The sequence below is a fragment of the Aspergillus puulaauensis genome, chromosome 3, assembly GCF_016861865.1.
Source record: "Aspergillus puulaauensis MK2 DNA, chromosome 3, nearly complete sequence".
Classification (NCBI taxonomy): domain Eukaryota; kingdom Fungi; phylum Ascomycota; class Eurotiomycetes; order Eurotiales; family Aspergillaceae; genus Aspergillus; species Aspergillus puulaauensis.
This window is the reverse complement of record NC_054859.1, coordinates 3,397,685-3,425,674: the sequence shown is the minus strand read 5'-3', so window position 1 is coordinate 3,425,674 and position 27,990 is coordinate 3,397,685. Positions and strand designations below refer to the sequence as shown.

The 27,990-nt window shown below is 53.7% G+C and overlaps 5 protein-coding genes across 5 annotated transcripts; 1 reads left to right on the top strand and 4 right to left on the bottom strand.

Moving 5' to 3' along the window:
* Nucleotides 1–177: 177 nt before the first annotated feature.
* On the bottom strand, nucleotides 178–4,169 carry APUU_31374S (ABC transporter ATP-binding protein; the record flags this gene model as incomplete). The annotated part of the gene is made up of 8 exons (XM_041702570.1): nucleotides 178–213; nucleotides 266–1,229; nucleotides 1,292–1,821; nucleotides 1,881–2,053; nucleotides 2,104–2,692; nucleotides 2,760–3,369; nucleotides 3,426–4,027; nucleotides 4,083–4,169. 8 exons carry the CDS (start codon nucleotides 4,167–4,169, stop codon nucleotides 178–180), a joined length of 3,591 nt encoding a protein of 1,196 aa, XP_041555343.1.
* A 1,287-nt stretch (nucleotides 4,170–5,456) lies between these two features.
* Nucleotides 5,457–21,573, top strand: APUU_31373A (non-ribosomal peptide synthetase; the record flags this gene model as incomplete). Its single annotated transcript, XM_041702569.1, has 3 exons — nucleotides 5,457–11,390; nucleotides 11,486–17,962; nucleotides 18,028–21,573. The coding sequence occupies 3 exons, from the start codon at nucleotides 5,457–5,459 to the stop codon at nucleotides 21,571–21,573; spliced, it is 15,957 nt and encodes a 5,318-aa protein (XP_041555342.1).
* An 835-nt stretch (nucleotides 21,574–22,408) lies between these two features.
* On the bottom strand, nucleotides 22,409–23,241 carry APUU_31372S (uncharacterized protein; the record flags this gene model as incomplete). Its single annotated transcript, XM_041702568.1, has 2 exons — nucleotides 22,409–23,112; nucleotides 23,175–23,241. 2 exons carry the CDS (start codon nucleotides 23,239–23,241, stop codon nucleotides 22,409–22,411), a joined length of 771 nt encoding a protein of 256 aa, XP_041555341.1.
* Nucleotides 23,242–24,023: 782 nt separating this feature from the next.
* APUU_31371S (C2H2-type zinc finger protein) lies at nucleotides 24,024–24,812 on the bottom strand (the record flags this gene model as incomplete). The annotated part of the gene is made up of 4 exons (XM_041702567.1): nucleotides 24,024–24,339; nucleotides 24,404–24,483; nucleotides 24,532–24,723; nucleotides 24,774–24,812. The coding sequence occupies 4 exons, from the start codon at nucleotides 24,810–24,812 to the stop codon at nucleotides 24,024–24,026; spliced, it is 627 nt and encodes a 208-aa protein (XP_041555340.1).
* Nucleotides 24,813–26,199: 1,387 nt separating this feature from the next.
* Nucleotides 26,200–26,709, bottom strand: APUU_31370S (uncharacterized protein; the record flags this gene model as incomplete). The annotated part of the gene is made up of 3 exons (XM_041702566.1): nucleotides 26,200–26,244; nucleotides 26,295–26,350; nucleotides 26,406–26,709. 3 exons carry the CDS (start codon nucleotides 26,707–26,709, stop codon nucleotides 26,200–26,202), a joined length of 405 nt encoding a protein of 134 aa, XP_041555339.1.
* Between the last annotated feature and the right edge of the window lie 1,281 nt (nucleotides 26,710–27,990).

Genomic DNA, 27,990 nt, shown 5'->3' with positions numbered 1-27,990 from the left:
TTAAGGCGAAGGGACGCTTCTAAAAAATTAAGTACGGACAGAACGATTCACTTGAAGATATGAAGGACATGAGGATTCAAAGGGATCTTTCGCAATTCTACTCCGCGTACGTCCCGGGACCCCAGCAGCCCAACATAGAGCAGTTCGGGGTGACGACGTATGATGGCCTGTTAGGACTCATTCCATAGACTTGTCCAGGGCTTGCGCGCGACACTAATGTGGGTTAGTCTCAAATTTCATTTTCTACTGCTCGTAAGGGGCTTACCATCTCCCAATATGCTCCACGTTTCTGTATGAGTTCTGAATGAGTTCCACTCTCAATGAGCCTGGTACATTTATCATAAACCTCCTGCCCAAGAACAAAGATTGAATTTGCCTTTTGGATTGTCGCCAGCCGGTGTGCCACGGCAATGATGGTCATATTGCGTTTCTTCGCTAGCCTCTCTATTGCATCCTGCAAAAGCCTTTCCGACTGTGAGTCAAGGCTCGAGGTGGCCTCATCGAGGAGTAGAAGGGAAGGCTTTCGAACTAGGGCACGCGCGATGCAGATCCGCTGTTTCTGACCTCCACTTAGGGCAGTCTGGGTAACTCCAAGCGGGGTGTTATAGCCATCTGGAAGGGAGGCAATGAAATCGTGGATCTCGGCGTCCCGACACGCCTGAATCATTTGCGGCTCAGTTATGGCGTCTGTCTGGGTCTGACCCAAGAGAAGGTTGTCTCGGATAGTGCCGTCGAATAGTTGCGGTTCCTGGGATACGAGGGCGAGTGAGGATCGATATGCAGATAGATCGATTGAATTAATGTCCTTGCCGCCAAAAAGAATTTCACCGCTTGAGACCTGGTAGAAACGCTCGAGCAGTGATATTATAGTTGATTTACCACAGCCAGACGCCCCTACGAATGCAACAAATTGCCCGCTCTCAATATTTAGACTCAAGCCATGAAATATGGGAGTGTCTCGGGTGGAATAGTGGAAGGATATGTTCTGTAGCTGAACGCTTGCATTGCGCTCTTCCGATGGCATAAGCCGCATGTCGTGCGGGCTCGTTGCGCCTCCAGTTTCAGGACGAAGACTAAGGATGCGCTCGCCCGAAGCTGCGGCCTGCGCAATGTTCGGTCCAAAACTTAGAAACTGGCCCGCAGATTGACCTCCCTGGATTATGGCGACATACACGACAAGGAACGACACGACATCGTATTCACCAGAAGCCAGGAGCCGGCCACCGTACCTGGACCTCGTTAGGCGGAGGGCAAAGGAAGAGAGGATAGAAACTAACGATGAGGGTCATACCAGAAAGTGAGGGCCATTGAACAAAGCTCAAAGCTATCAGCAAAGGAAAAGAGCAGCGTGGCATACCAAGCTTTCCGCATTGCACGGTATCTCTGTTGGGCCACTAAGCTTGAATAGCGTCTCAAGATGACTTTCTCCATGTTTAAAGATGTGATTGTCCGGAAAGCACGGATAGCCTCGCTTGCAAACTGGGAGCTTTCTGCATAGACTTCCGCGTTGATTGCTTCAAACTTCATCTCATATCGGATGCGACTGTACGCGCCGAGAAACATGAATGGCGTTCCGGCGCAAAAGGCCACCGCGGCCAGCTTTGCACCAAACGAGAATGCTATGGCAATGCAGCCAATCATGCTGACGATGGATATGAGAGGGAAAATCCCGCTTACTCCAAAGAGCTCCTGCAGCTGACGGGGGTCAGTGGATAGGCGAGACGTCAGGGTACCGCTGCTATTTTCTTCCCGATCAAACCAGCATACAGGCTGGGCCAACATATTGTGAAAGTATTCCATGCGATACTTGGACCCCACATTCTGGTCGATGTCAGGTCTGCTTTCTTTACGGCTTTTTGGCGATAAGGTCTTGGACATACCTGTGAGATCCGATTCGAGAAATACCCTACAAGAAGGTAGAAACTCGCCATAGCCAAGGCCAGGATGAAGAACATAAGGGCCCAAAAATTGCCAGCATCAACCAGTCTTTCACCGGTGTACTGGAAAGCCTGCACGATTTGGGCAAAGAGCCAACTCTGCAGTGCAAATCCAGCTTGCCTGGAGTCAGCTCGGACCTTCCAATTACCCCCAGGACACACTTACACGATGCTCCGAGGGCACCCAATAGGGTCAAACTATATAGCAGCCAATGTTGCCGCTGTTGTCGTAATATTCGTAGCAGGATTTTAGTTGAAGGCCTGCGTTTTTTCCCGGGTTTGCACTGGACCTCCCTTGGGATTTGCTGGTGATTCTCACCAATCCCAGGTCGGGTAATGGCGACATTGTCCATGGCTTCATCCGGCAATGTATCCTTTTGTTCCAGCCTTTCAGATTCAGAGACAGATATGTTTCCCAATTCCTGGGCATGGACCAAGCTGCAGTACATGCCTCCAGCTGCCACCAATTCATCATGGGAGCCTTCTTCGAGATTTGTGCCGTCCTTGATGACGACGATACGATCCGCTTTGCGGACAGTTGAGAGTCGGTGAGCGATCAGAATTGTAGTCCGGTTCTTCAGCACGCGTGCAAGTGCCGCCTGGACAATGCGTTCGCTATGAACGTCCATCGAACTGGTTGCTTCATCAAGAATCAGGATTGGAGGTTGCCGGACGATACAGCGCGCAATCGCGATGCGCTGTCGTTGACCCCCGCTGAGAGCCATCCCTCCTTCTCCAACCAAGGTTGAATACCCCTGTTTGGATACATGAGTGGCTTGCAGAGCAGAGAATGAATTTAGTGATTTTCTCATGGTCTCTTACCTGGGGTAGTTTTGTGATGAAATCATCCGCAAAGGCCTCTTTACTAGCACTGATCACCATTTCCATTTTGGCATGGTCTGGCGAATTCTCCCACCTGGTGCCGGTCAGGCCCATGCTTATATTCTCCAGGACCGTGGTGTTGAAGAGAACAGGTTCTTGCTGAACCAACCCGATTTGCGACCTCCACCATTCGAGATCGAGCCTGTCGATATTTACGCCACCTACTTGAATTTCGCCCTTCACCATCTCTGTAGCACTGGGATCTGCCGAAGCCGTCAGGTCATACCACCTTTCAAGTAGGGCAACGATCGTGCTTTTGCCAGACCCTGAAGGCCCTACCAGTGCCGTTGTCTTTCCTTGCTCAAACCGCGCATGGAAACTGCGGAGAACCTGCGTTGTCGGACGGGTGGGATACACAAAGCTCACGCCATTGAATGTGATGTCCACTCCCCCGCATGCATTGAACTCCGTAATACCTGTCGCAGGGGGCTGCCGGGAATCAATGATGTTGAAGAATGGACCTGAAGCACTGATCGCCTTGCTGATGATCATGAGCGGCGAGGCAACATTTCCAAGGACCGTGACAACCAGCAGAACAGAAAAAAAGACACTGCCCGCCGAGGTGAATGAATTAGCTTGCGTCCGCAAGAGAGGGACTCCACTTACGTGATTACGGCATTGATGTTCTCAATATGGCCCTCACGAAAAAGCTTCAGCCCGAACCAGAAGGCCAGGCCAAAGCTCACATACATCGCGAAAAACAACAGGCCCAGGTGGATCCCGCTGGTAATCGACATCCGGGATCCCCGCCGCTTTGCTTCCTCGACCCAGGCAGAGTATTTCGTGGCTAATGATGCCTCTGCTCCGAGCGAGAACACAGTACGAATGGATGCAAGGACATCGGCTGCGATAGACGCATGCTTCTGGTCTGCATCATCGACGCGGTACTGCGCCTTGACGAAAAATGGAACGGTGACGCTGAACCCTAAGATAACGAAGAGAATCGCAGCGCTGACCACTAGCGTCAGAGCCCAGGAATATCGGAAGGCAATGGCATATGCTGCGACCAGGAGCGCTAAAGATTGGAACAGCATTGCGAGCTTATCGGAAACACTTTGCTGGATTTGGTTGGACAGTGAGGTTATGGCGTGAGTCACAGTGCCACTCGAAATTTCGTCCAGTCTGCTGATGGGGAGTGAGAGTAAAGACTCCAGATATTCTAGTCGCAACGCAGCAGATGCTCTGAGGCTGATAAGTCTGAACGAGACCTGGGGTCTAGTTAACGTGGCTGGGAGTAGGCGTGGGATTCGGGTCTTCATGTACCATAGAGACGTATGTCAAAGCGAACTTGCCGATAAAGAGATAAACAATATACAAACTGCCTCCCGGAGCGGGGGTGGCTTTAGCCATCTTTGTCAGGTCAAGAATGGGGGTTTTTAATACCTGTTTTGATTTATTGTTTGCTGGAAATCCCGCTCCTCTAAGGTTGATCCCGGCGTTGAATACTGGTTTAAAGTCCCAACCTGATTCCCAAAAACAATATTCATGAGCGGGAGAGCCTGCATGGATTAGACTCAATCATCCATTGAAAGTACTAAGCTGCAATTGACTTACAACTCCGGAACCCGTGGCACAAATTAGTCCGAGGATCATAGCGACGATTCCCCCTTGCCTGGCGCCGTACGAGAGAATCCTCTGGCTTCAAGTTAGTCCAGGGCCATTCCAGCAGAGGGGGGAGACAGAAGCTCTGACAATGTAGTGTGCTAGAGAAGGCCCTTTGGCTGGCTTTTCTTTCTCTGGGCGGGTTTCGACGAGGACTGCATCTGTGGTTGCGTCTGGACTTGAGTTGTCCACCAAGCTCTTGTCGTGTATCTGCTCTCGGAGAGATGGAGGGGACTCCATCTTTGCGTGTTGGGTCTGTATGTGGATGTCTAAAGACAGCTAGGAACACAATATTCCTCTCCTTGCTTTCCTGACAATCAAGACAGATTGCAGGAGAAGCTGAGCGTTACCGTCTCTCCTTTACTGTCCCAACATATGGTGGCCGCCACATGACCACGGAGCTGGCGGGCCAGATTCCATGACATGCGTACCATCTGGTTCAAACGGCTTCTGGGGGGAGGATGCAACATGCGTGTCCCGGTTCGGTGGGTGACTTGGCTGGATTTCCATGGGCCCTGGCGGTTGTGTCTTAGCACGGCCAATCACAACCCAAAGGGCCTGTTGATGCGACCTCAACCTACAGCGAAGTCAAGCCTCAAACTCAATCCGGGGCACTGTACACATAATACTCCCCTGTTATAGCCCCAGCAACGGGGAGTATAGCCCGGCATAAGGTTCGAGTTTATGACGCGCATTCATGTCCGCTGCCAGAAAACGGCGCTCCAGCGGAACATCCTACCAGGCGATGAAACGCGGGCCAGCAGTGATGATGAACCCGAGAATCAGACCAAGCACGATCGTCCAGACCTGGCCCAGCGAGATTATGACACCATAATGTCTGCCCTCATGACTTAGGGCAACATCCACAAAGGACCTTGGCACCATGGAGCCATTGGAGCATTAAGGATAACTAGTTTAGCACTCTCCGCAATTGAAGCTGTGGACTTGTAGTCGTTTGCCCTTCTTTTTGCTTGCTATTCGAGCACACAAGATATTAAACTGAATACTACTACGCACAGCGTTATCCTTTTTATAATGGAAACTGAACCTGAGTTCACCAAGGCTGACTCGATGGGTGTATCCAATCTGGTCCGGCCCGAGCCACCGGGAAAGAGCATGGACATTAGCACGAAACGCGCACTGGATCATGCCCCCAAACCAAAGATTTCCACCGGGGACACAGTTATTTCTATTGCTGAGAAACCACCGTCCCCACGGAGTGATGATGATGAAGGAACGGCCGTGCTCGAGGAGGTAGCAGACCTATGCCATTGTCCACCCGAGGATCTGGAGGACGTATATCCATGTACCGCTCTCCAGGAGGGGATGATGGCCCTCACGTTCAGGGATTCGACAGCTTACACCGTGGAATATGAGTACCGCCTACCGCGGGATATCGACCCAAAGCGCTTGCAGGCCGCCTGGGAACAGACAGCGGAGGCAAATCCCATCTTGCGCACCCGAATAGTGTCAACGGCCAGGCATGGATGCTTGCAGGCTGTGGTACGGGGAGCTCTGGCATGGGAGGAACATCCAGCCGACGAGGATGAAGTGCCTGGCGTCACAGATAGTGTGTCCTGGAAGACAGGAGAGCCTTTGGCATATTTTAACCTCGCTCTCGCAAGACGGGTGTTGACAGTCGTCATCCACCACTCGGTTTGCGATGACTGGTCGATGGCTCTGCTCCTGCGCGAGACTGAGAAGGCGTACCAGGGGGAATCCCTCGTCAAGCATCCGTTCAGACCCCTGGTTGATTACGTGCAAGACACTCGATCGAAGGCGGAGGAGTTCTGGAAGGAGAAATTCCGGGATGCCCAAAGGACTTCCATGAGCACGTACCCTCCGCTGCCGTCTGTGGGATACATGCCCCATCCAGGTCAATGCCGCGAACGGGCATGGGAAATAAACCCGGAGTTGAACAGCGCTTTTACCGTCAACACCAAGATGCGCCTTGCATGGGCCGTCCTACAGTCCTTCTACGTCGACTCTAGGGACGTTTTATTTGGCGCCATCAATGTCGGTCGAGGCGTCCCAATCGCCGGCATTGAGGAGATCAGTGGGCCAGCATTAACCAGCGTTCCTGTGCGCGCCCACTTGCGCATGCAAGACACGATCGCCAACGCACTCGTTGCGACACAACAGGATTGGGCTGCGGGGATGCAGTATGAACATGTCGGCCTCCAGAGCCTGTTGCATCTAGGTCCCGGACCAGCGGCAGCGTGTGGATTTCAAACATTGTTGGCTATGGAACCCCAGAATGCCCACCAGGTCCCACAGATGTTTGCACAGAGTCGCGCAGTACAGCGAACCTACGACCTGTACAGTCTGATTTTACGGTGCCGGCCATCCACTGCAAATATTCAGGTCGAGGCATGGTTCGACCCGGTGGTCATCCAGCCCCGACAGGTCGAGCGAATTCTGGGGCAGCTTGCCCACATTTATGACCAGATTGAACGGCTACCGAAGATTTCTCTTGCCGATATTGATCCTGTGAGCCCAGAGGATTACGACGCTCTTCTTGGCTGGAACACTCCAACCGCACCCACTGCGTCGTCCCATTCTTGCGTCCATACTCTGATAGAGCAAAGAGCGCATTCACAGGGCGACGCCCTGGCGATTCACAGCTGGGATGGAGACCTCTCATACCAGACCCTCGACGTGATGGCAACCTCCCTGGCAGAATCCCTGTCGAGGGACTTGGTGCGGCCGGAAACATTTGTGCCTTTGTACCTGCAAAAGTCCAAATGGACACCAGTCGCGATGCTGGCTGTCATGAAGGCAGGGGGGGCATTTGTGCTGCTGGACCCTTCCTACCCAATATCACGATTGCAACAAATGTGTGAGGCGATGCAGGCGCCCGTGATTATAACGTGCAAGGAATTATCTGAGAAGGCATCTGGCCTCGGCGTCGCGTCCACTTTCCTGGTGGACGATTTCGATTTTAACACGCCACTCAGTCACAGAAGCACGCCGTTCGCAGATGTAAGCCCTATGAGCCCTCTCTACGCTACCTTTACCTCGGGCTCCACGGGGGCGCCCAAAGGTGTCGTCGTCAGGCATCAAGGTTATGCCGCGAGCGCGATAGCCCATGGCCCCCTGTACAACTTCCGCCCAATGACTCGGGTCTTGCAATTCGCGTCACCCGCTTTTGATTCATGTATCATTGAGCATCTGAGCACGTTAATAATGGGCGGCTGCGTGTGCATTCCTACGCAAGCCGAATGCCACAGCCGTCTGGCTGCGACGATATCTCAATTCCAGGTGAATGTAGCTTGCTTGACACCGAGTGTCTCACGAATCATACACCCCGAGTCCGTACCCACTCTGCATACCCTAGCACTTGTGGGTGAGCCGGTTAGAGCCAGCGATGTTGCTCGGTGGGCGCCATATGCACAAGTCCGCAATGCCTACGGCCCAGCCGAGTGTTCCGCTGTCTTCAGTGTCCAGCCATGTCTCCTCCAGGAGGACCCCGCGAATATTGGCTTTCCTACCGGCGGGGTTGGCTGGGTGGTGGACCCAGGGGGACATGAGAAATTGATGCCTCTTGGTAGCACCGGAGAACTGCTCATCGAGGGCCCGATCGTGGGCGCCGGCTATATCTCGAACCCTGCGCAAACAGCGCAAGTATTTGTCGACGCCCCTCGTTGGCGAAAGAGACTCGGTCCTGTCCACGACGCTCCCCTGTACAGAACCGGCGATCTTGTTCAGTGTGTCGCTGATGGTAGCTTCCGATATATTGGCCGGAAGGATACGCAAGTCAAGCTGCATGGGCAGCGGTTGGAGCTTGCGGACATCGAGCATCATATCCACGAATGCTTCCCGGGAGCAGAGCAAGTCGTAGTGGAGATGCTGCGCTCAGGCTCACAGTCATCGGTGCCACAAAACCGCCCTGACGCTGTGCTTGTCGGTTTTGTAGCGGGAAAGGCATCTCGAGGAGAAAAGTCTCCAGGGTATGACTCCATCTTCTCAACCCCGAGTGAGGATTTTCGCGCCGCGTGTGCCACGGCTGAGAACCGTCTGTCCGAAGCCCTGCCGGCATTTATGGTCCCAGCCGTCTTGCTGCCAGTTCCTCGAGTACCCCTGACTCCATCTGGGAAGATGGATCGTCGTTGCCTCCGCGACCAGGCGTCGCTATTATCGTGGGAACAGATGCAGGCCTACCGCACAGCGGCCAATACCCAACCGTATCAACCAGCGAGTGCCCAGGAGGAGCGACTACGGGGGATATGGGCACAAACCCTGAACAGACACCCCGAGGAGATTGGCGTTACAGATAGCTTTTTCCGCCTCGGGGGCGACTCGGTGAGTGCCATGCAGGCTGCCTCGGGGTGCCAGGCCGCTGGTTGGGCCATCACGGTGGCGGACATCTTCCGGCATCCATCCGTTCGCAAGATAGCACAGAAAATCGAGGAGGCGGGGGCGGACTCGTCGTTCTCAGCAGACGCCCAAGAGGACGCAACAGATGTCTCGTTTGAGCTCTCCCCTGCCCAGCGCCTGTTCTTTGAGCACGTCCCGGGGGGCCATCACCGGTTCACACAGCAGTTTCTGCTGCGCCTCACGCGCCCCGTATCAACGGCCAAGATCCGAAAGGCTACTAAAACTGTCGTCGAGCGGCACTCGATGCTTAGGGCTCGCTTCCGCCGGCAGGACAACGGCCAGTGGGGCCAGCTTATCACTTCGGATGTTGGCAAAAGCGTTGCCGTCCGGGAGCATTGGGTGCCGTCCAGTGACACGCAGTCTGAGATCAAGCAGATTCTAGGCGACAGCCAGGGCATTCTGGACATTGAAAAGGGGCCACTGCTGGTTGTGGACCTGATCCATGATGAAACGGGGCAGGACCTACTTGGATTCATGGCCCATCACCTGGTCGTTGATCTGGTTTCGTGGCGTATATTGCTGCAGGACTTCGAGGACATTCTCTCCTCCGGCCGTGCATTGCAACCGCCTTCTGTTTCATTTCAGCAATGGTGTCGGATGCAGCGGGAGTATGCGCTGACCTCCATAAACCCGCAAACAGCCCTAACTAGAGCCGTTCCCGCGGCGCCGCTGAGCTACTGGGGCCCTGAAATAGCGCAGAACACATGGAGCCAGACTATTCAGGAGACGATATGTCTCTCCCCAGAAACTACGCAGGCTCTCCTTGGCTCCGCAAATGATACCTTCAACACCAACTTCGTGGAAATCCTCCAGGCTGCGCTTCTGCATTCTTTCGTCAATATATTTCCCGACCGTACGTGCCCGACGGTGTTCAGCGAAGCACATGGACGAGAGCCTTGGAACCCGCACATCAACATCTCTAGAACGGTGGGCTGGTTTACCACGATGGCGCCCTTGGTCGTTGACGCCCACGCGGGCCAGGATATATCGGAGACCTTGCGACTGACCAAGGATAGCCGGAGGGCAATTCCGGGCAATGGATGGCCGTACTTTGTAGCGCGTTATTGCCACCCCGACGGCGGAAAGTCTTGCCCTGGGCATGTCCCAATGGAGATTCTCTTCAATTACACCGGCCTATTCCAACAGCTCGAGCGATCGAGTGCGCTTCTTCAGCTGGCGAGCGCCCCCGACCACGACTTGGTTCCTATGCCTCCCGATCTACCACGGTTTGCCCTGATCGACGTGTCAGCGACCGTTATGAAGGGATCACTTAATATGACGTTCATGTATCATGGCAAAATGCAGCATCAGGATCAACTGCGGGAATGGCGTCACACCTGTCAGCGAACCCTGGAGGCGATGCCACATGCGCTGAGCCAGCAACAACAGCTGACAGTGTCGGACTTGCCACTGCTGTCCATAGAGACCGATCAACAGCTCCAGGCCATTCTCCAAGACACAGCTCACAAGTGCCATATCCACCCATCGGACATCGAGAGTATATATCCCTGTACACCTATTCAACTCGGAATGTGGCTGGGCCAGTTGAAGGTCGCTGATATGTACTGGTCACGAATACAGTGGGCAGTCCTTCCGTCGCGTAAGAGCTCGCTCCCTGTGAATATGGGGCAAGTCCAAAATGCCTGGCAGCAAGTGGTGAGCCGTCACTCTATTCTGAGAACAATATTTCTCAACGGTGTTGGTGGCTATGGGAGCCCGGTGCAGGTTGTTTTGAAATCCGTGGTGGCAGATGTCCGCATCCTCCCTGAAGCTGCAAGCGCCACAGACCTCGATGCGGGCACCAGAGGATACCAGCAAGACCTTACGAAGCCGGCGCATTATCTGCTGCTCCGGGCTCGGCAGGATGGTAGGGTGTCCTGTCAGCTTACTATCCATCATACACTGATGGATGGAGTGACCGGTCAAATTATTCTGACTGACTTCCGTGACGCATACAATGGACTGTTGGATGATACCCAGAGCACTCCGTACAGCTCGTACGTTGAATACCTCCTAAGCCATCCACAGGGCGGGTCCGAGCCCTACTGGATGGAGTATCTGACTGGTTCACACCCATGCATGTTCCCATCGCTGCCAGCCCCAGGCCAGAGCCGGAAGCCAGCCACACTGCGCTCAGCACAGTTGAACCTCGGGCCTACCAACAGCCTGCTGCCATTCTGCCACAAATGGGGAATTACCGTGTCCAGTGTACTGCGGGTTGCGTGGGGTCTCGTTTTGCGTGCATATACCGGGTCAGAGTCCGTGTGCTTCGGCTACCTGACCTCTGGGCGCGATATCCCTTTGCAGGGAGCCTCCCAAATTGCTGGACCGCTAATTAACCTGCTGATTTGCCGACTGTCTCTCACCGGAGACCTATCAATCATATCTCTCCTCCAGGCGGATCAAGCTACCCACGGGCGGAGTATCGAGAACCAGCACTGGTCCATGGCGCAGGTCATGCATTCACTGGGTCTTTCTGGCCAGCCGCTGTTCAACACGGCCATGTCGGTGCAGATTCCGGACTCGGACCCATACCTAAAGAATGGGTCCCCTGCCATTTTGGTACCGGAAGGTGGGCATGATTCAACTGAGGTAAGTGTTCAATGAGACGATTGAACCAAATCCCCGTGAAAACGATCAAAGATCTTCGGACCTGGTGGTTTTTCGCTAACCCTTCTATCGCATAGTACAACATCACGGTCAATATTACAATCGACGAGGACACGATTCATGGGAATCTCACATACTGGACGCAGACCCTTGGGGACGAGCAGGCAGACTTGATTGCGGACACGTTCCAACAATGTGTTTTACAGCTCATGAACACTAAGCACACATTTCTGAACGGCCTCGACTCCCTCGGGGCGAAGAGCGAATCCCGAATCCTGGAATGGAACCGCGATGTACCGGAGCTATTGCGTACGTGCATTCATGATGGCATCCTAAAGCAGAGCCTCGCTCGGCCCGAAGCCATTGCTGTATCCGCCTGGGATGGTCAGCTGGCATACGGCGAACTGGACCGGATCGCGTCATCCTGGGCCAGCACACTTTATGACAACGGTGTGCGTGCCGAGGTGTTCGTTCCTATTTGCAGTGGTAAATCCACATGGGCTGTGGTGGCAGCCCTCGCCGTCCTCAAAGCAGGTGGCGCCTTCGTGCTTCTAGATCCGTCGCATCCTGCTGAGCGACTGCGGGACATGGTGAAGAAGAACTTCGACTGCCCCCTCATCCTTGCGTCGGCTGAATTTGAGACACTTTCTGCGTTTATTGTATCCAAAACCATTGTCATTGACGACTTGGTCGAAGGACGAAAGCCGGGTACGCCCGTGAACCCAGTTCGAACGCCGGCTGGCTCACCAAAATCGGCTGCATATGCGATTTTCACTTCTGGTACAACAGGAACGCCAAAGGCAAGCGTTATGGAGCACGGGGCCTTCTGTTCATCTGCAGCAGCACATAGCCAAGCCCTACACATCAACGAACGGACCCGTGCCCTTCAGTTCGCTTCCTTTGCGTTTGATGCCAGTATAGTGGAGATCCTTACCACTCTCTTGGCCGGTGGATGTGTGTGCGTGCCCTCTCAAGATGACAAGGAGAGGCGTCTAGCGGAGGCAATTCAGGAGCATCAAGTCAACTGGACACTCCTAACGCCCTCGGTTGCCCGCATCCTCACTCCCAAGGAGCTCCCCAGCTTGAAGACCTTGGTTCTGGGTGGGGAGGCAATGGCAGCTGATGACGTGCAACGATGGCTGCCACATGTGGAACTCATGAACGCGTACGGCCCGTCCGAATGCTCTGTGATAGCAACGACGCAGCCGAGGCCGGAAAAACTCATGTTTCAGGGCGCGAACATCGGGGAGGGTACAGGCTGCGTTACGTGGGTGGTAGACCCCGGCGATCCCACCACGCTGGTCCCTGTTGGTGCGCCAGGTGAGTTGCTTCTAGAGGGCCCTATCATCGGACGAGGGTACGTGAATTCTCCAGAGCAACAGGCGGCGTCGTTCCTCTCTTCCCCGTCCTGGCTGCGGCGCCTACGCGGCTCACGAGCCGAAAGACTGTACAAGACGGGTGATCTGGTACGAAATCTACCGGATGGCTCTCTGCAATATATCGGACGCAAGGATACGCAGGTTAAGCTACGCGGACAGCGGATTGAGCTATCGGAGGTTGAGCAGCATGTTTTGAGCTCCTTTCCAGGGGATTGCCATGAAGTTTTTGCCGTGCTAGTGACTCCAGAAGGGTCGACCTCGGATTATCTTGTGGTTTCGGTGGTGCAGGAAATATATGATCCCGATGAAAGCAGCTTCTATGCTGCAGCTGAAGAAACTAAACGTCGATTGAAGGCGAAGATTCCGGCGTTCTTGGTCCCAGCCGCCATTCTACCACTACAGCAAGTGCCACGCCTGGTCAACGGCAAAGTGAACCGCGGCCGTATCTGCCAAGAGGCCGCAAAAGCGCTTCAGTCTGTGTTGAAGGCTCATCAAGCGCGAGACGCATGGCGCCCTGAAGACCTGACCGACGAGGAGCGTTTGCTACAAGGTCTATGGTCTCAGGTTATAGACTGCCCAGCGGGGACAGTGGGCCCCAAGGACAATTTCTTCCAGCTAGGAGGTGATTCAATTGCCGCCATGAAGCTGGCGTCCGCGGCATGTAGTGCTGGCTTTGACCTGACGGTTCCAGAAGTTTTTATGAGCCCCCAACTCCATGACATGGCCCAGCTCCTTTCCGTTTCCAACCGGACTAACAAGAGCTCTGGCGTGACCGGGATTGTACCGCTCTCCCTGATCCCTCAGGAACACCAAGCGGAAGCTCGAGAGCAAGCAATCTCGCAGTGTGGTATAGCTGAGGAAGATATTGAAGATATTATCCCTTGCACGGCGTTGCAGAGTGGACTCGCTGTCTTGACGGCTGAGAGACCAGGAGCCTATGTAGCTCACCATCGGCTACGATTACCCGAGCAGGTTGATTCGGATAGATTCAAAGCCGCCTGGGAGAATGTCGCTGCCGGTAATCCTATTTTACGCACCCGAATCATTGAAACCGTTGGACTTGGGTTTGTTCAGGTTGTCGTGCGGAACCAGGTATTGAATTGGACAGCTGCAGACCAGCAGGGTGATGAGAAAATCAGCCAGGGGCTTCCCTTTGGGAAGCCACTTGTACACTTTAAAATTCTTCCTACGTCCGATAAGGCGCCTCCGTCAGTAGATCTCATGCTGACAATGCATCATGCTCTCTATGATGCGTGGTCGTTGCCGCTCCTCCTCCTACGGGCTCAGTTAGCCTACCACGACGATTCATCCGAAGCACGAGCGATCCCGTTTCAGAATTTCGTCCAGTACGCCCTATCGCAGAAAGATGCAGCGCTTGAATACTGGCAAGGTCAGTTCGAGGACGTAGACGCCGAGCCGTTCCCTGCATTGCCGGCCCCGTCATTCCGACCCCGGGCCCTACAAGTGAAGCGATGCTCGCTGCAAAGCGGTCCCTTCGAGTATTCCGTGACGCGCAGCACCGCCATTCGGCTAGCATGGGCTCTTGTACAAGCACAGTACCAGGGGAAGCAGGACGTAATCTTTGGCATGGTGACAACCGGAAGGACGGCCCCGGTCAAGGGTGTCGAAGCCATAAGCGCACCGACAATAGCCACAGTTCCACTGCGTGTGGTAATTGATCCTGCGACTACTGTTGTACAGGCCCTACAGAGCCTACAGCAAAACATTGCCCGTATGGCTCCATTTGAGCAAGTCGGGCTGCCTGCAATCGCGGCGTTGGGCACTAACGCCTCGCGTGCGTGTTCCTTCCAGACGCTGCTCAATATTGAAGGGCGAGAAGAGGTTGAACGGATGGTCGCCGGGCTCGACATCATGGAGCCCGTGGACACCACCTTTGCGGACGGGGCATTCAATACGTATGCCCTGCATCTGACTGCCTCGTTAAAGCCCGGGTCGGTGACCGTTGAAGGCGCCTTTGATGCCGCGGTTATTCCAGATTGGCAGATGCAGCGCATGTTGAACCAGTTTGCTTTCCTGCTGGAACAGGTGTACACCAAGCCCAACGCGTTGTTACGGGAGGTCATGGCAGTCAACCCGCACGACATGCAGCAGCTACAGGCTTGGAACGCGGATGTCCGGCCTTTGGTCCCAACCACAGTAGCTGAGGTGATCGACCAGCACTGCACATCCCAGCCCCTTGCCCCTGCTGTATGTGCTTGGGACGGCGATCTAACCTACCAGGAGCTCGATCACTTGGCTAGTGGCCTTGCGGATGTTCTGGAAACCCATGGTATTGGCCAGGAAATGTTTGTTCCCATATATCTCGACCGATCTCAATGGGTCGTGGTGGCTGCCATCGCAGCCCTCAAGGTTGGCGCGGCATTTGTATTATTGGACACGTCTTATCCATTGGGACGACTCCGCACCATCTGTGATGAGATTCGAGCGCCTATAATCATCACTTCAGAGTCACGCCAGCAGGTTGCGAGGACGCTGGTCAACCAGGTGGTCGTTGTTGGCAAAGTAAATGTCTCGACGCCTACACATCCGACGCACCGGAAGTCTTCAGAACATAATCCTCGCCATGCATTATATGCAGTGTTTACATCTGGTTCGACTGGGAAGCCCAAGGGAGCTATTGTTGAAAACGGAGCCTTTGCGACGATGGCTGTGTCATATACTCGCACCGTGGGGGTTGATGCCCATTCCCGCGTCCTGCATTTTGCGTCATACGCATTTGATGTCAGTATCCTCGAGATACTGGGCACGCTGTTTGCTGGGGCTTGTGTCTGTATCCTTACCGAAGCCGAGCGCAAGGAAGGACTTGCCAACGCCGTCCAAACCCTCCAACCGTCCCATACCATATTAACTCCATCCCTCTTGCGTGCGTTGACACCAGCCGACCTTGGCCCAATACGCACAATCAGTCTGATCGGTGAGCCCGTCCGCGCGAGTGATGTTGTCCAATGGGCAGATCGCGTGCACCTGATAAACACCTACGGACCGGCTGAATGCACTGTTGTATACACCGTGCAACCCAGGGTTCGCATCCCGTCTCAAGCTGCCAATATTGGATACCCTATTGCCGGTGCCAGCTGGGTGGCTGATCCCAGGGATCCCAATTGGCCGGTTCCTATCGGCGCAGTTGGTGAACTATTGTTACAAGGCCCATTGGTCGGACGGGGCTACTTGAATAATCCGCAGCAAACGGCCGCTGCGTTTATCCCTTGCCCATCCTGGTTGAGACCGTTTGGTTCAAGCAACGACGCGATGAGCTCGAAGGTCTACCGCACTGGGGACTTGGTCCGGTATGAAAGTGACGGATCTCTTTCTTTCGTCGGACGAAGAGACTGCCAGGTCAAGCTCCGGGGCCAGCGCTTTGAACTTGGTGAAGTCGAAGAGCAGGTGCAACAGGCTTTCCGTGGCACCTTGAATGACGTGGTGGCTGTGATCGTTACACCTACTGGCGCCATAAAAACCCCTTATTTGGTAGCATTCATTGTCCCCGAGCACCCAGAGAGTGCTCCCCAGACCTTACCTTCATCAATACCGCCGCTGGCCGTGATTGAACCGCCTGGCTTTGCTAGCACGTCGTCCAAGGCCCAACGGCACCTCGAAGACACACTACCGAGCTACATGCTTCCAAGTGCGATCATTCCACTTCGCCGTATGCCGCAAACAATCGGAGGAAAGCTAGACAGACAGCAGATGCAGGAGGCGCTGTCAGGTGTCGCACGTCAGGATTTGGCGGTATTTTCTCTAACAGGCACCAAGAAGCGTTCTGTGTCGACAGAGGCAGAGCGCATGCTGCAGCGCATCTGGGCCCGCGCCCTCGGCCTCCCACCAAGCAAGATCGGGGTAGATGATAGCTTTTTCCGCTTGGGCGGTGATTCCATCTCCGCTCTACAGGCGACAACCCAGGCGCGCGCCGTGGGAATCGACCACTCGGTAGCGGATCTCTTCCATTACCGCACGATCGTGCAGGTTGCCCAGCGGTTTGCTCAACATCCTCAGCAAAGTATACGCCCGTCCCCCAACGTGGAAATAACATTGCCTTGTACCCCGGCACAGAGAGGGATTCTTTTGAGTCAGATAAGAGACCCCACCAGCTATGCTCCCCATTTCATATGGAGGGTACGGGATGATGCTTGTCACGATCCCGGTAGCCCTACAGTCGATCTGGATCGATTAGTTACTGCATGGCATCAGGTCGTGGCTCGCCACCCAGCTCTTCGAACCGCTTTCCAACAAGACCTCTCAAATGACGGCCAGTTTGAGCAGGTCGTGTTTCGACAAATTCGACCACGCGTCAATCTCATCCGAAATGTCCCCACTGCAGACCTCGTCGACGAGATCCCCACTGTGCTCACGAGGCTGCTTCCGACAGTGAGCCAGCTGGACGGTGAAACGAATCCCCATCAGCTCACCGTCTGCACCACTGACACTGGCGAGGTTTACGCCCGGCTGGATATTAGCCATGTGGTAATTGATGCAATTTCCATGGCGATCCTAGAGAGTGATCTCCGCCAGGCTTACGATTCTTCGTTACCGTCAGGCGCGCAGGGTGATGCGTACCAGAACTATGTGGCATTATCTCAGAAACAGCTGGCCGGTCCTGCCTACAAATACTGGCAGACGTATCTTGAGGACGTTGAGCCATGCCGGCTGCCACTCGAAAGGTGTCAAGGTGACAACCAAACTGCAGGCACCTTGAAACAGCTTGATATTTCCCTTTCTAACTCTGGGGCTGAAATTGACTCCTTTTGCCGTGGAACTGACTGGACCGCCTCCAGCCTCCTATATTTTGCGTGGGCCCTCACGCTCCGTGCCTTCACCAGATCCGATGATGTGTGCTTCGGTACTCTTACATCAGGACGATTGGTGCCTGTGGATGGCATCGATGGGGCCGTCGGGCAGTTCTCGAACATGTCCGTATGCCGCATACACATGGAAGGAGGCTTGACCATGGATGAAGTTGCGCTCTGCTTACAGGAGGACTTCTCCAACGTCCTCTCTTATCAGGCTTTCCCACTCATCGAAATTGCACGAGCGGCTGGGGTCCCCATGGAGGACCTCAGTTCAACCGCGATCAATGTACAATACGAACCGCCGTCAACCCACGAAAAGACGCACCCACTCTCCCTAGCACCAGTCAGTGCAATAGACCCTATTTCGGTAAGTTTGTTTCAATTACCTGATGCTCTTTTTCCTCCACGGCTAATTCCGGTGTGCACGAGTAGCAAGACGTCACCGTCTATATTCTCCTGCAACAAGATGGTCGCACCCGGGTGTCCATGAGCTACCGTCCATCGAGTGTATCTCCCACATTTGCCTTGCAGCTTTCCGAGTATTTCAACCTCGCCGTTTCGTCGTTGCTCCAGGGCCATGGCGGTAAAGTTCATGACCCTGAGCTTCTGACCACTCGCGATCAAGACCGTTTGCTTTCGTGGAATGCGCCCTTACCTACTCCTCCAGATACCATGGTGCATGAGCTCATCGAAATGCGCGCGCAGGAACTTCCGGCGCACACTGCAGTCTCCGGGTCAGACGGTAATTTTACCTACAAGGAGCTTAACCGACTGGGAACACAGATAGCGGCATCCCTTAGGGAACGCGGCGTGTATAAAGGGCAATGCATCCCACTCTGCTTTGAAAAATCACGCTGGGTTCCTGTTGCAATCATATCGATTCTCAAAGCCGGAGGAACCATCGTGCCACTGGACCCTACCCAGCCAGTTTCCAGGCTCAAGGATACCTGCAAGCGGGTGAACGCTACTCTAGTCCTATCGTCTCCAGATCAAGCGTCCATTAGCAGAGACCTCGCGAGCGATATACTCGAGATTGGGGATGCCACGGTCACTCATCGCGGGGGCGAAAGCGAGCAGGACAAGAAGACACCTGGCCGAGCTGCTACCCCGTCTCAACCCGTATATATTCTCTTCACGTCAGGGACTACCGGTACACCCAAGGGTGTCATGGTTTCCCATTCTTCCTACTGCCACGCAGCGGAGAACCATATTCGGGCCTTCGGGCTAGACCGCACATCTCGGGTCTTGCAGATTTCTTCGTACTCTTTCGACGTCTCTATGATGGAAATCCTCACCACGCTGATGACCGGAGCGACCGTCTGCACTATTACGGAGTCTGAGAAGAGCGACATGCTCATGAAAGGCGCCTGCCCATTCTCGGTTTCACATGCTTACTTGACACCATCCTTGGTCAGTGCACTGGATTCGAACCATTCACACTGGATAGAGACACTTGTACTCCAGGGAGAACCGATGACAACCTCTCACATCACACAATGGGCTGATAAGTGCCGCCTCGTTAACGCTTACGGACCGACCGAGTGCGCGGTAATCAACACAGCGACATTTGCCTTGGCCCCCGGCGAGGATGCACGTTCTATAGGCCATGGTTTAGGCATCCACTGCTGGGTGGTCGATCCGCACGATCATAATACCCTTCTGCCAATCGGAGCCGTGGGCGAGCTACTTCTGAATGGCCCTGCCGTGGGCCAAGGGTACTTGGATGAGCCGGAAAGGTCCCTTGAAGCGTTCATCGAGCCCCCGGGCTGGCTGCGGGCACGCTATGCAGAGGGCGGAGGCCATGATAGACTGTACAAGACAGGTGATCTCGTCCGATATGACACGGAAACCGGCAGGATCCTGTTCGAGGGCCGCAAAGACCGGCAGATCAAAGTGCATGGGCAGCGGGTCGAGCTCGCCGACATAGAACACCACACATGGCGATGCTTCCAGGGGGCAAAGGAGGTTGTGGTTGACCAGGTCATGCTGCCCTGGGCTGCAACCTCTGCGGACTCGCCTTCTCGCAAATCTCCGATGGTCCCTCGCCTAGTGGCCTATGTATGGAGCGGCGTACACGAGATTGGACTTGGCCTTGACCTTGCCTGCCCTGGTAACCGGTCAGCCAATGTGCTCCTCGCCCCATCTGTGGAGTTTCATACCAGCGCAGCCACCGCCCTTAAAGACCTTCGGGGGCTGCTGCCCGGCTTCATGGTACCCGACATAATCGTCCCGATCTCGCACATTCCCCTGTCCAGTTCAGGGAAGACAGACCGGTCGCGACTCCGTGAGCACATTCGCGCCGTCCCAGCTGCGGATTGGCACACGTATTCCAGGAACCAGCAGAATAAACGTCCCGTGGGAGGAGAAACAGAGAAAAAACTCCACAAAATTCTCACGGCCGTCCTAGACATACCAACCGAGACCGTGAGTGCAGATGACAGTTTTTTCCTACTTGGGGGCGACTCCATCGTCGCCATGAAGATCGCCGCCAGGGCCCGCGCAGGAGGTCTTGCCATCAACTCGCACGATATCCTGCGCCATCCAACAATCGCTGAGTGGGCTGTCATTGCCACCTCTGGTGAAGAAGTGTCGGCAGCCGCCAGGTCCTATGAGCCTTTGTCCCTTGTCACAGAGAAACAACGACAACAAGTTCTGGCTTCCCACTTTGACAGAGATCACCCCTACGCCCAAGACAATGTTGCAGATATTCTGCCCACCTTGGATTTCCAATCTTTCTACACCACTCGGTCATCTCTGGTTTCCATGGCGGAAGTGTTCCCTTCTCCCCTAGACATGGCCCAGCTATATCGGGCCTGCTCAAAAGTAATGTCTCACTACAGCATCTTGCGGTCTATCTTCGTCAGTACAGATGAACGAGTGCTTCAAGTGATCCTACACCAAGTGGACCCTCAATTCCATTTCGTTGAGTGCGGTGATCCAGAGGCCTACGTGGCCGAAAGATCCAAGGAGAAACTTGAAGCCACCACAGAACAAGGGGAGCTTCATGTCAGTTTTACGGTTGTTACCAGCAGCACACGTCCAGCCTGGGCTTTCATCGTTCGCCTGTCCCATGCACAGTATGACGGATCCTCCCTCCCATTCCTGTGGCAGGCCATTGCTGCAGCCTACGAGGATAAGCAGCTTCAGCAGACAACCCAGTTCCGCGAGGTGGTCTATAATCGTCTCGCAGATGACCATTCAAAGCCGCTCTCGTTCTGGAAAGATTATCTCCAGAATGTGTCGCGAGAGAGTACAGACCCGTTGGGCATCTCCTCGTTCCCCAGCTCTTCGAAAAGTGATACCGCGCCGCTCACAATCCGCCGAGAAATCGACCAACATCCCCGATTGCCTGATATCACGGTAGCCACTCTGGTCAAGGCGTCCATCGTATGGGTTCTCTCCAGGCACTCTGCCTTGTCGGAGATTGTACTGGGCCAGGTGGTTCACGGGCGGGGATGCCCTCTGCCGGGAATGGAAACGGTCCTCGGACCATGCATTAACTTTCTGCCCATCCGAGTCTCGATCGACCAGACTTATACCATCGCCGGTTTCCTGCGCCATGTCCAGGCCCAGCAGCTAGCGACCATCCCCCACGACTACGTGTCTTTGAAGCATATCGTCAGCAAATGTACCAGCTGGCCCGATGACACAAGGTTGGGCTGTATCGTTCACCACCAAGCTGTTCAGGCTAGTGGCAGTATCGCAATCAACGGCATTCAATCTACCTCAAGTGCCAGCTGGGCTAACTCAACGCCGGTGCCAGGTCAGGTCGGTATCATCTCTATAGAGCGTGCCAGCTCTCTGGACTTGTACATGACTTTCCCCGCCGAGGGAATCGCGAAGGCGGCCGCGGAAAAAATAGCAGATGACCTTGCTCATACTATTCAACTCTTCTCAACATTCCCAGACTGTTCTCTTGATATCCTTACACAGGATGGGGTTGCCGTCAGTCGAGCTACAGTGCCGTCTGGCCTCTAGTTATAACAGGTTAATGAACTTGAATTGAATTGAATTGAATTGAATCCTCCTTCTTCCCTCTGCCGCTGCAGCTTTTGATGAGGTCTCCAAGGTCTTCTCCAGGAAATCGGAGAGATCGCGTCGCAGAAGCTCATCGCCAGTTTTCGGAACTTTACGGTAGTTATCCCTTGGCCCGTATTTGTCTCATCTCCCTCATGGAGCCATCTCTCTAGTGAGTTACTATATGGCACAAAGCTCTCGGGATTCTCGCTCAATTCAAGAAACCCCTGAAGTTCCCTATGCTGCTCCGGTTCGCATCGCGAAACGAAATTGGTACATAACGATAATGATAATCAGGCCCATATACTCAGTGACCATACCTGTGAGGATGAACTATAACCGGGTGTTTGGGTTGGAACTCTGAGGTTCTTCTTCTCGGGTATTCCAGTGCTGTGATTATATATCATTCTGCTTTGGTGGGATTGTAGGTTTCAGAAACTGAATACTTTTTGGTCGAGAGCAGGGTCCAAAGTCAGCAGTTTGGGGGTATACCATGGACGTTGGAAGGCGTGAAGCTGCTCCCAGACGGTGAGTATTTCTAGCTTCCTTTTTATTGGGATACTGGGATAATGACCGTACTGACTCGGAGAAGCGTACTTTTGCGGTATGTTCTGGGATAAGCCGTCTCCCAAATTTTCATTTATTCATTATCCAATCCTAACCCTAAACCCTTCGATACCATGCCGAACTCCGACCCGAAATCCCCACGCTCGTATCAGCAAACTCAGCTAAACGCCGCCATTATTACATTAGATATGATTTCCACAGCATAGGGCCCCCACCAATAACCAGATCATCAGCTCATCTCATAGCTGTTCCCAGACGACGAGGTGTTAGCCGGCTTCCACGCAGACATAGGTCCTGGCCCGGCAAGGTTCGTGGCACTGGCAGAAGGAATCTCGCGTATCGTCTTGGATTCTTGACGCTTTCGACGACGGAAGACAAGGAATGCTCCCGCGGCAATGAGGATAGCCCCGGCGCTGACTCCGACTCCGATGCCTGCTTTTCCTCCGGTTGAGAGGCCTTCACTTTCTGGGTCGTTGGTGTTGGACACCGGAGGAGGCGTAGGGCCCGAAGTATCGGTTGTAGGAGTCGTGGTCGTGTGGGTAGTAGTCGTCGTTGATGTAGGAGTGGTCGACGCATAAAGCGCGATGTCAGGGTAAACCGACCAAAAGTCCGAATCCTCATAACCATCGCCGGATGTAATGGTGTAGGCCCATAGCCAGGCGAAAGAGGTTGTTGACCCCGGGGCCACGTGCGGCAGAACGCTCGGGGGGAGTGTTATGCTGCTTTCGGACCAGTCGACAGTCGTGTAAAAGGCCCCATAGGCGTCTTCGCTGTCATAAGAAAACTGCATAGTGGCCGATCCAGTCAGGTAGCCGTCGTATGACCATTCAATCCGAAAGTTGTCTGTTGGCATCGCCTGGCCTGATGTTGGGGTGATTTGCATGTCCACGTCGCCTATCGAGTCCTCTTCTACCTGGTGGCCATCGTCGCCGTCTGCCAATGAAGCAGATGTTAGTCACTACCTTTGTGGAATAGGGGGGTAGTCTCACCGGGACCAGCAAAAGCGGGTTTGATTCTGGCTGTAGCAGCCAGAAAGCAGAATACGACCGACGCAGCCCTCATGGCGCTTTGTAAGTGCCGTGCAGTACACAATAAAGACGTAAAAATGCAGTTATGCGAGGAGAAGACGCAGAGAGGTTTGGAATATCTCGCTGGGCTTAGGACGAAAGAAATTTGCCCCCTGAGTCGGGGTTTGCTTTTTCAATCCACAGCCTTTCGCGTGTCTGCGGCACAGACACGATGCATGAAACCTGTGGTTAAACAAGTTTAATTGATGCACCCTTACAGGGTTCTTTGTTTGGCCTTGGCGAGATGACTTAGACTGGAGGATAGCGACAATCAATACTGGAATAAGCATCTAGCATGAACACTGCTTATCTCCCTGTCTTGGATGGCTCGTCTCTTCTTAGGTCTCGAGCCATCACATGATCCACCTGGTCTCGCTTTCCTCTTGTACAGCGTACGGATTCGCTAGATTCGAATGGATCGTCATCGATTAATGGGCCGAAATAGTTGAAGGTGTCTGGCCTTTGATATCGATCGGGCTGGCGATGGCGGTTTACTGAGCGAGGGTCATTGTAGTCTACCATAAGTAAAGTAGGAGTCAGTGTCCTTGTTCAGCAGTCAATAGTGGAACTTCCAGGCTTGCCAATAGAAATTGACGGGAATTTCTTCCTGTTCGCATAAAATAGTAACATGCAGTGATTGAGTGCTCATACTATGCCATTAGAACTCGACCTTGTTCGGAATCTAACGAAGAATGCGAATGATTGTTAAACTCCAGGTCAACATAGGTATTAGTTCTCATTAATTAATTAATATTTTTATTAGTAACAATAGCATCGTTATTGTGGTGGTAAATCAGGGTACCGATGATGCTGGCCCGGGTCGATATACGGCGGATGGGGAACTGTATGATCCATTATCGTCCGCAACACGATATCGTCCACGACACTCAGGTCCAACGCACGCCAGTCTAGAGAGCCCTCTTGATATCTGCCCTCTAGATGAGAAGGCGGTGGGAATGAGAAGGCCGGTGGGATGTTTGTAGGCCAGGCCGATGGGGGGGTTGATGGTCCGGGCTCGGGGTTTCGACTGACTCTGCTGTCTTGCCCATGTTGTCGCAACTGGTGCCGTTCCAATGCGATCTTGCGAGAGAAACTAAATTTGCAATCCATATTAGCGGTGCGTTAGCGGTGCTTCCAAGGGCGGAAATGGGTGGTACCTCTGGAGGCAAGACGGGTTGGAGCAAACATAGGGCCGTTCGTTCTTGTGAGACTTTTGATGTCGAGCGTAACTCGATGGCTGTACAATATTAACCCGTGACAAAACATTAAATGAAGACAGTATTACATCGCTGAATGCTTTCTTGCAATTGCCAATCTCGCAGACATAGGGCTTCTCGCCGGTGTGGACCCTCTGGTCGATCTTGAGCGATGAGCGCTGGTGGAACCGCTTCGTGCATCCTTCTTCCGCGCACACAAACGGCCTGTCATCTAAATGGATCTGGTAGTGGCGAGTCAGATCGGCCTTTCGGACAAACTCCTGTATCCACGTCAGTCTGTGCAGTCCCCAGTCTCGGGGCTGAGGCTGACCTTGTTGCAAGATTCAAACGGGCATGGAAAATAGCGCATCTCTTCTATTTATCGTACAGGATATTCTGGATAATGCGATGGATAAATGATTTATTTACCCACCGGAGAAATTAGCCGGGCATGGCGAGCTCTGATATATGGACGCCAAACCCCAGACAGCACCAACGCCTCAAGCCCCAAGCCTTGGGACCCTGTGCTAAGACCACCCAGCTACATTTTCTCACCTGCGCAAGGGTTACTGGAGTGAGTATGGCTCGCCTAGAAACGGCACTTGCACTTCGCGACCGGAGTCCAGTCCTGGTAGCGAGAGACTGCTGACAGGTCCGGTTCTTTGGGCGGCGCTGCCTAGTGGCGCGAACGGACACGTCTTCCTCGCCCTTGGCTGCTTGTCGAGGAAGTTCTGGGCAATAGTCAAATAGCAACGCTTTGTCCTGGCAGTTGAAAAGTACTGGCCTCAACCAAGATGTAGTTGATCTAGCAGCATCATGTTTTCTCTGCCCTGTGTTATATTTCCTTGTAGAGGATCGGAAGAATCACCCCGACAAATTGTAACAAACCCTAGAATGTTCTAGTCCTGGAGCCAGCACAGGCAACCAGCTGCAGCAGAAGAAGTATTCTAATTACGAAGAGAAAGAGAGTGTGAAAGCTACTAGCGGAGTTAGTATCGAGCCCAAAGCACCCACCTGAGGCTGTGCAACTGCTCTCCAAACATGAGAGCAGGCAAGAAACATTCCAGCCTGTTTCTCCCCTCGCCTTTGTCTTCCACGCTATGCCCGCAGCAGTCGATCGATCCAGATCGCCCTGTCGAGCCCGGAAAAAGGACACGGACACTTGATGCACGGGGCTGATTGGGCGACGCGTGCATTCCTGCGAGGAATCTCATGCAACGCAGGCAATCGGCTAGCACCAATCCAGCCTGGTATCGCCGAACAGCGAGACAGTTTGAGTGGCTGGAAGGAATTGCCATCCTTCCAGCTGCGGGGGGGCGTTATCTGCCGGGTTTTTGCTTCCCGCAGTCACTGCTCGCCTGCGCTGGGGCCATTAAATTACATCTAACGCATAGAACTGCGCCTTAGTCGGTGTACGAGAATGGACAGGCGGTTGGTCAGGCTGCGAAATGAACTGAAATCCTGTTTGGCTGCGGAAAACATCTCCGCGGTTCTATCAGTGTTGGGCATTGTTGCTGCTCAATGTCTGGTCTGCCACAGTGCGAGTAAAGCAATTTTTTTTTGTATTTTTCTATCTCAACTAAACTAACTAATTATTACACTAAAATAGCAATCAACGAGTGAATGGCCGAACCAAGACCGGCTCTAAGAAGCTAAGCTGCGCCATAATTCCAAGTGGCTTCCTTACTAGATCCCATGCATCCACTGAGTGGCAGTCAGGGTTGTTTTCTGACAGGCACAACAGCTTTAATGTTGACTTAGTAGTCGTCTTCCTTCTCCTTGTCGTCGGTGGGAATGTTGCACTGATTCTGTCAGTCCACTGATATTTCTTCGTCTGTGGAAGATAACTCACCTCGCCGCCATTGCAGCAAACGTAGGTAACGCCCTTGGTGTCGCAGATGTGGTCCTCTAATAGCTTCTGTTAGGGTTATGTATCTCATCCATATTGATGGCCAGGACTTACTGTTACCGCCCAGAAGGCCCTGGAGGCCAAGACCAAGCAGACCCTGGTTGCTAGATGCCTGGCAGTAGGCGTCGGTGTCCGGAGCCAGGAGGTCATGAAGAAGTCCACTGAGGCCGTCATACTTAGGGGCCTCGGTGTCCTTAGGGACGTTGACACAGCAGTTGACGGTCGCATCACCGCACTTGTTCTTGGTCTCGTCGATCTTCTTCAGGCTCTTCTGGGAGATTTGGGGGGCCTTCTCGGAAGAGGGCATGGCAGCTGCAGCCGCAACGAGGGTGACGAAAGTAGCAACGGTGAACTTCATTTTGAAAGATAGTTTGGAATCTGAGATTCGATGGAACGAATGTGAGATGCTTGAAGATGCTTGAAGGTGCAGATGATTGAGCTGATGATGATGATAATGATTGGAATTGCGCAAGACTTCAGTCGACCTTTATATCCCCCAATACGCTGCCTAAGGTGTCTCTGTTTTTGGCTGCCTCGTAGCTCCTTTGATGCCCGGAATCCGCATTCTCGCACCTCAGTAGCATGACCAGCCCGTTGGTTCTGCAGGTACAGGCCGTGGCCAGGGAAAGATTGTGGGACCTGCGTTGCAGAAGCCTGGCAGTCCCTTTGCTAAGACCACTGATCCGCGTACTTACCATGCCTGGGGCTCTACTTCTGTGGCAAGACACGCAGATCACACGTTCCAGTTCGGACGAACGCCCAAGCTATGATCCCTTTTCATTCCCAGTCTGGGTGGACAGGGTCCAGTGGAGCCCTTGATGCGTTCAGGAGGCAGACGGACTGGATCGTCTGGGATAGCTGGAGATGGTCTTAACATAGGACCAGATATTTCGCTGGAGAAGATCATTCTGTTCAACATATTCTACCCTCGGCACTTCAGAGTAGCGTCGATGCTAGCGTATGAGCATCAAATGCTGTAGAGATGTCAACGACTACTCGAGGTGGCGTCATCGACGAGTGTATGATATCTTGCATGCGGCTCTTCGCCCCGTAGTGCAGCCTATACCTGCATCTTGCCCTCCTCTAAACAAACGGGGTATACCCTTCCTACGATCCAACGCCGAATTTAATTGGGGGCGACTCATAACACACCTTGCATCTCCATCTCGCGTCTTGACACAGTGAGACATGCGCGTTCTGCAGTACAGTTCAATATTGTGGAGGTATGCGAAGATCATAGTTACGCCAGGACATTACTGAGACATTTCCACCAGCGTGGTCTTAGCATAGGGTAACGCCTCTGCGCCGGTTCCTGGCATATTTCGTGGGTCGCCGAGCGAGGAGCCAGCCTGGGTGGCCATAGCACAGGGTCACGTTTCGGGAATCTCGAAGGCCGGGTTGGGCGTGCTGCTACCTGCACTTTCGTCGGCGGAGGAAAATACATTCTCCATGGCGCTTGCAACATTGTTTCCGGATGGAGAGTTCTATCGGATCTTGCTGCAGTGGCTCTTGCTGCGGTTCCTTTACCGGTACGCCCAGGGTCCTGGCGGGGAACTTCCGTTGCCAACTAGACGCCTTTGACGCCAACGACCGCGATCCTTGACGGCCTGGATGTCAAGCCTCTGTTTTCGGAAGACCT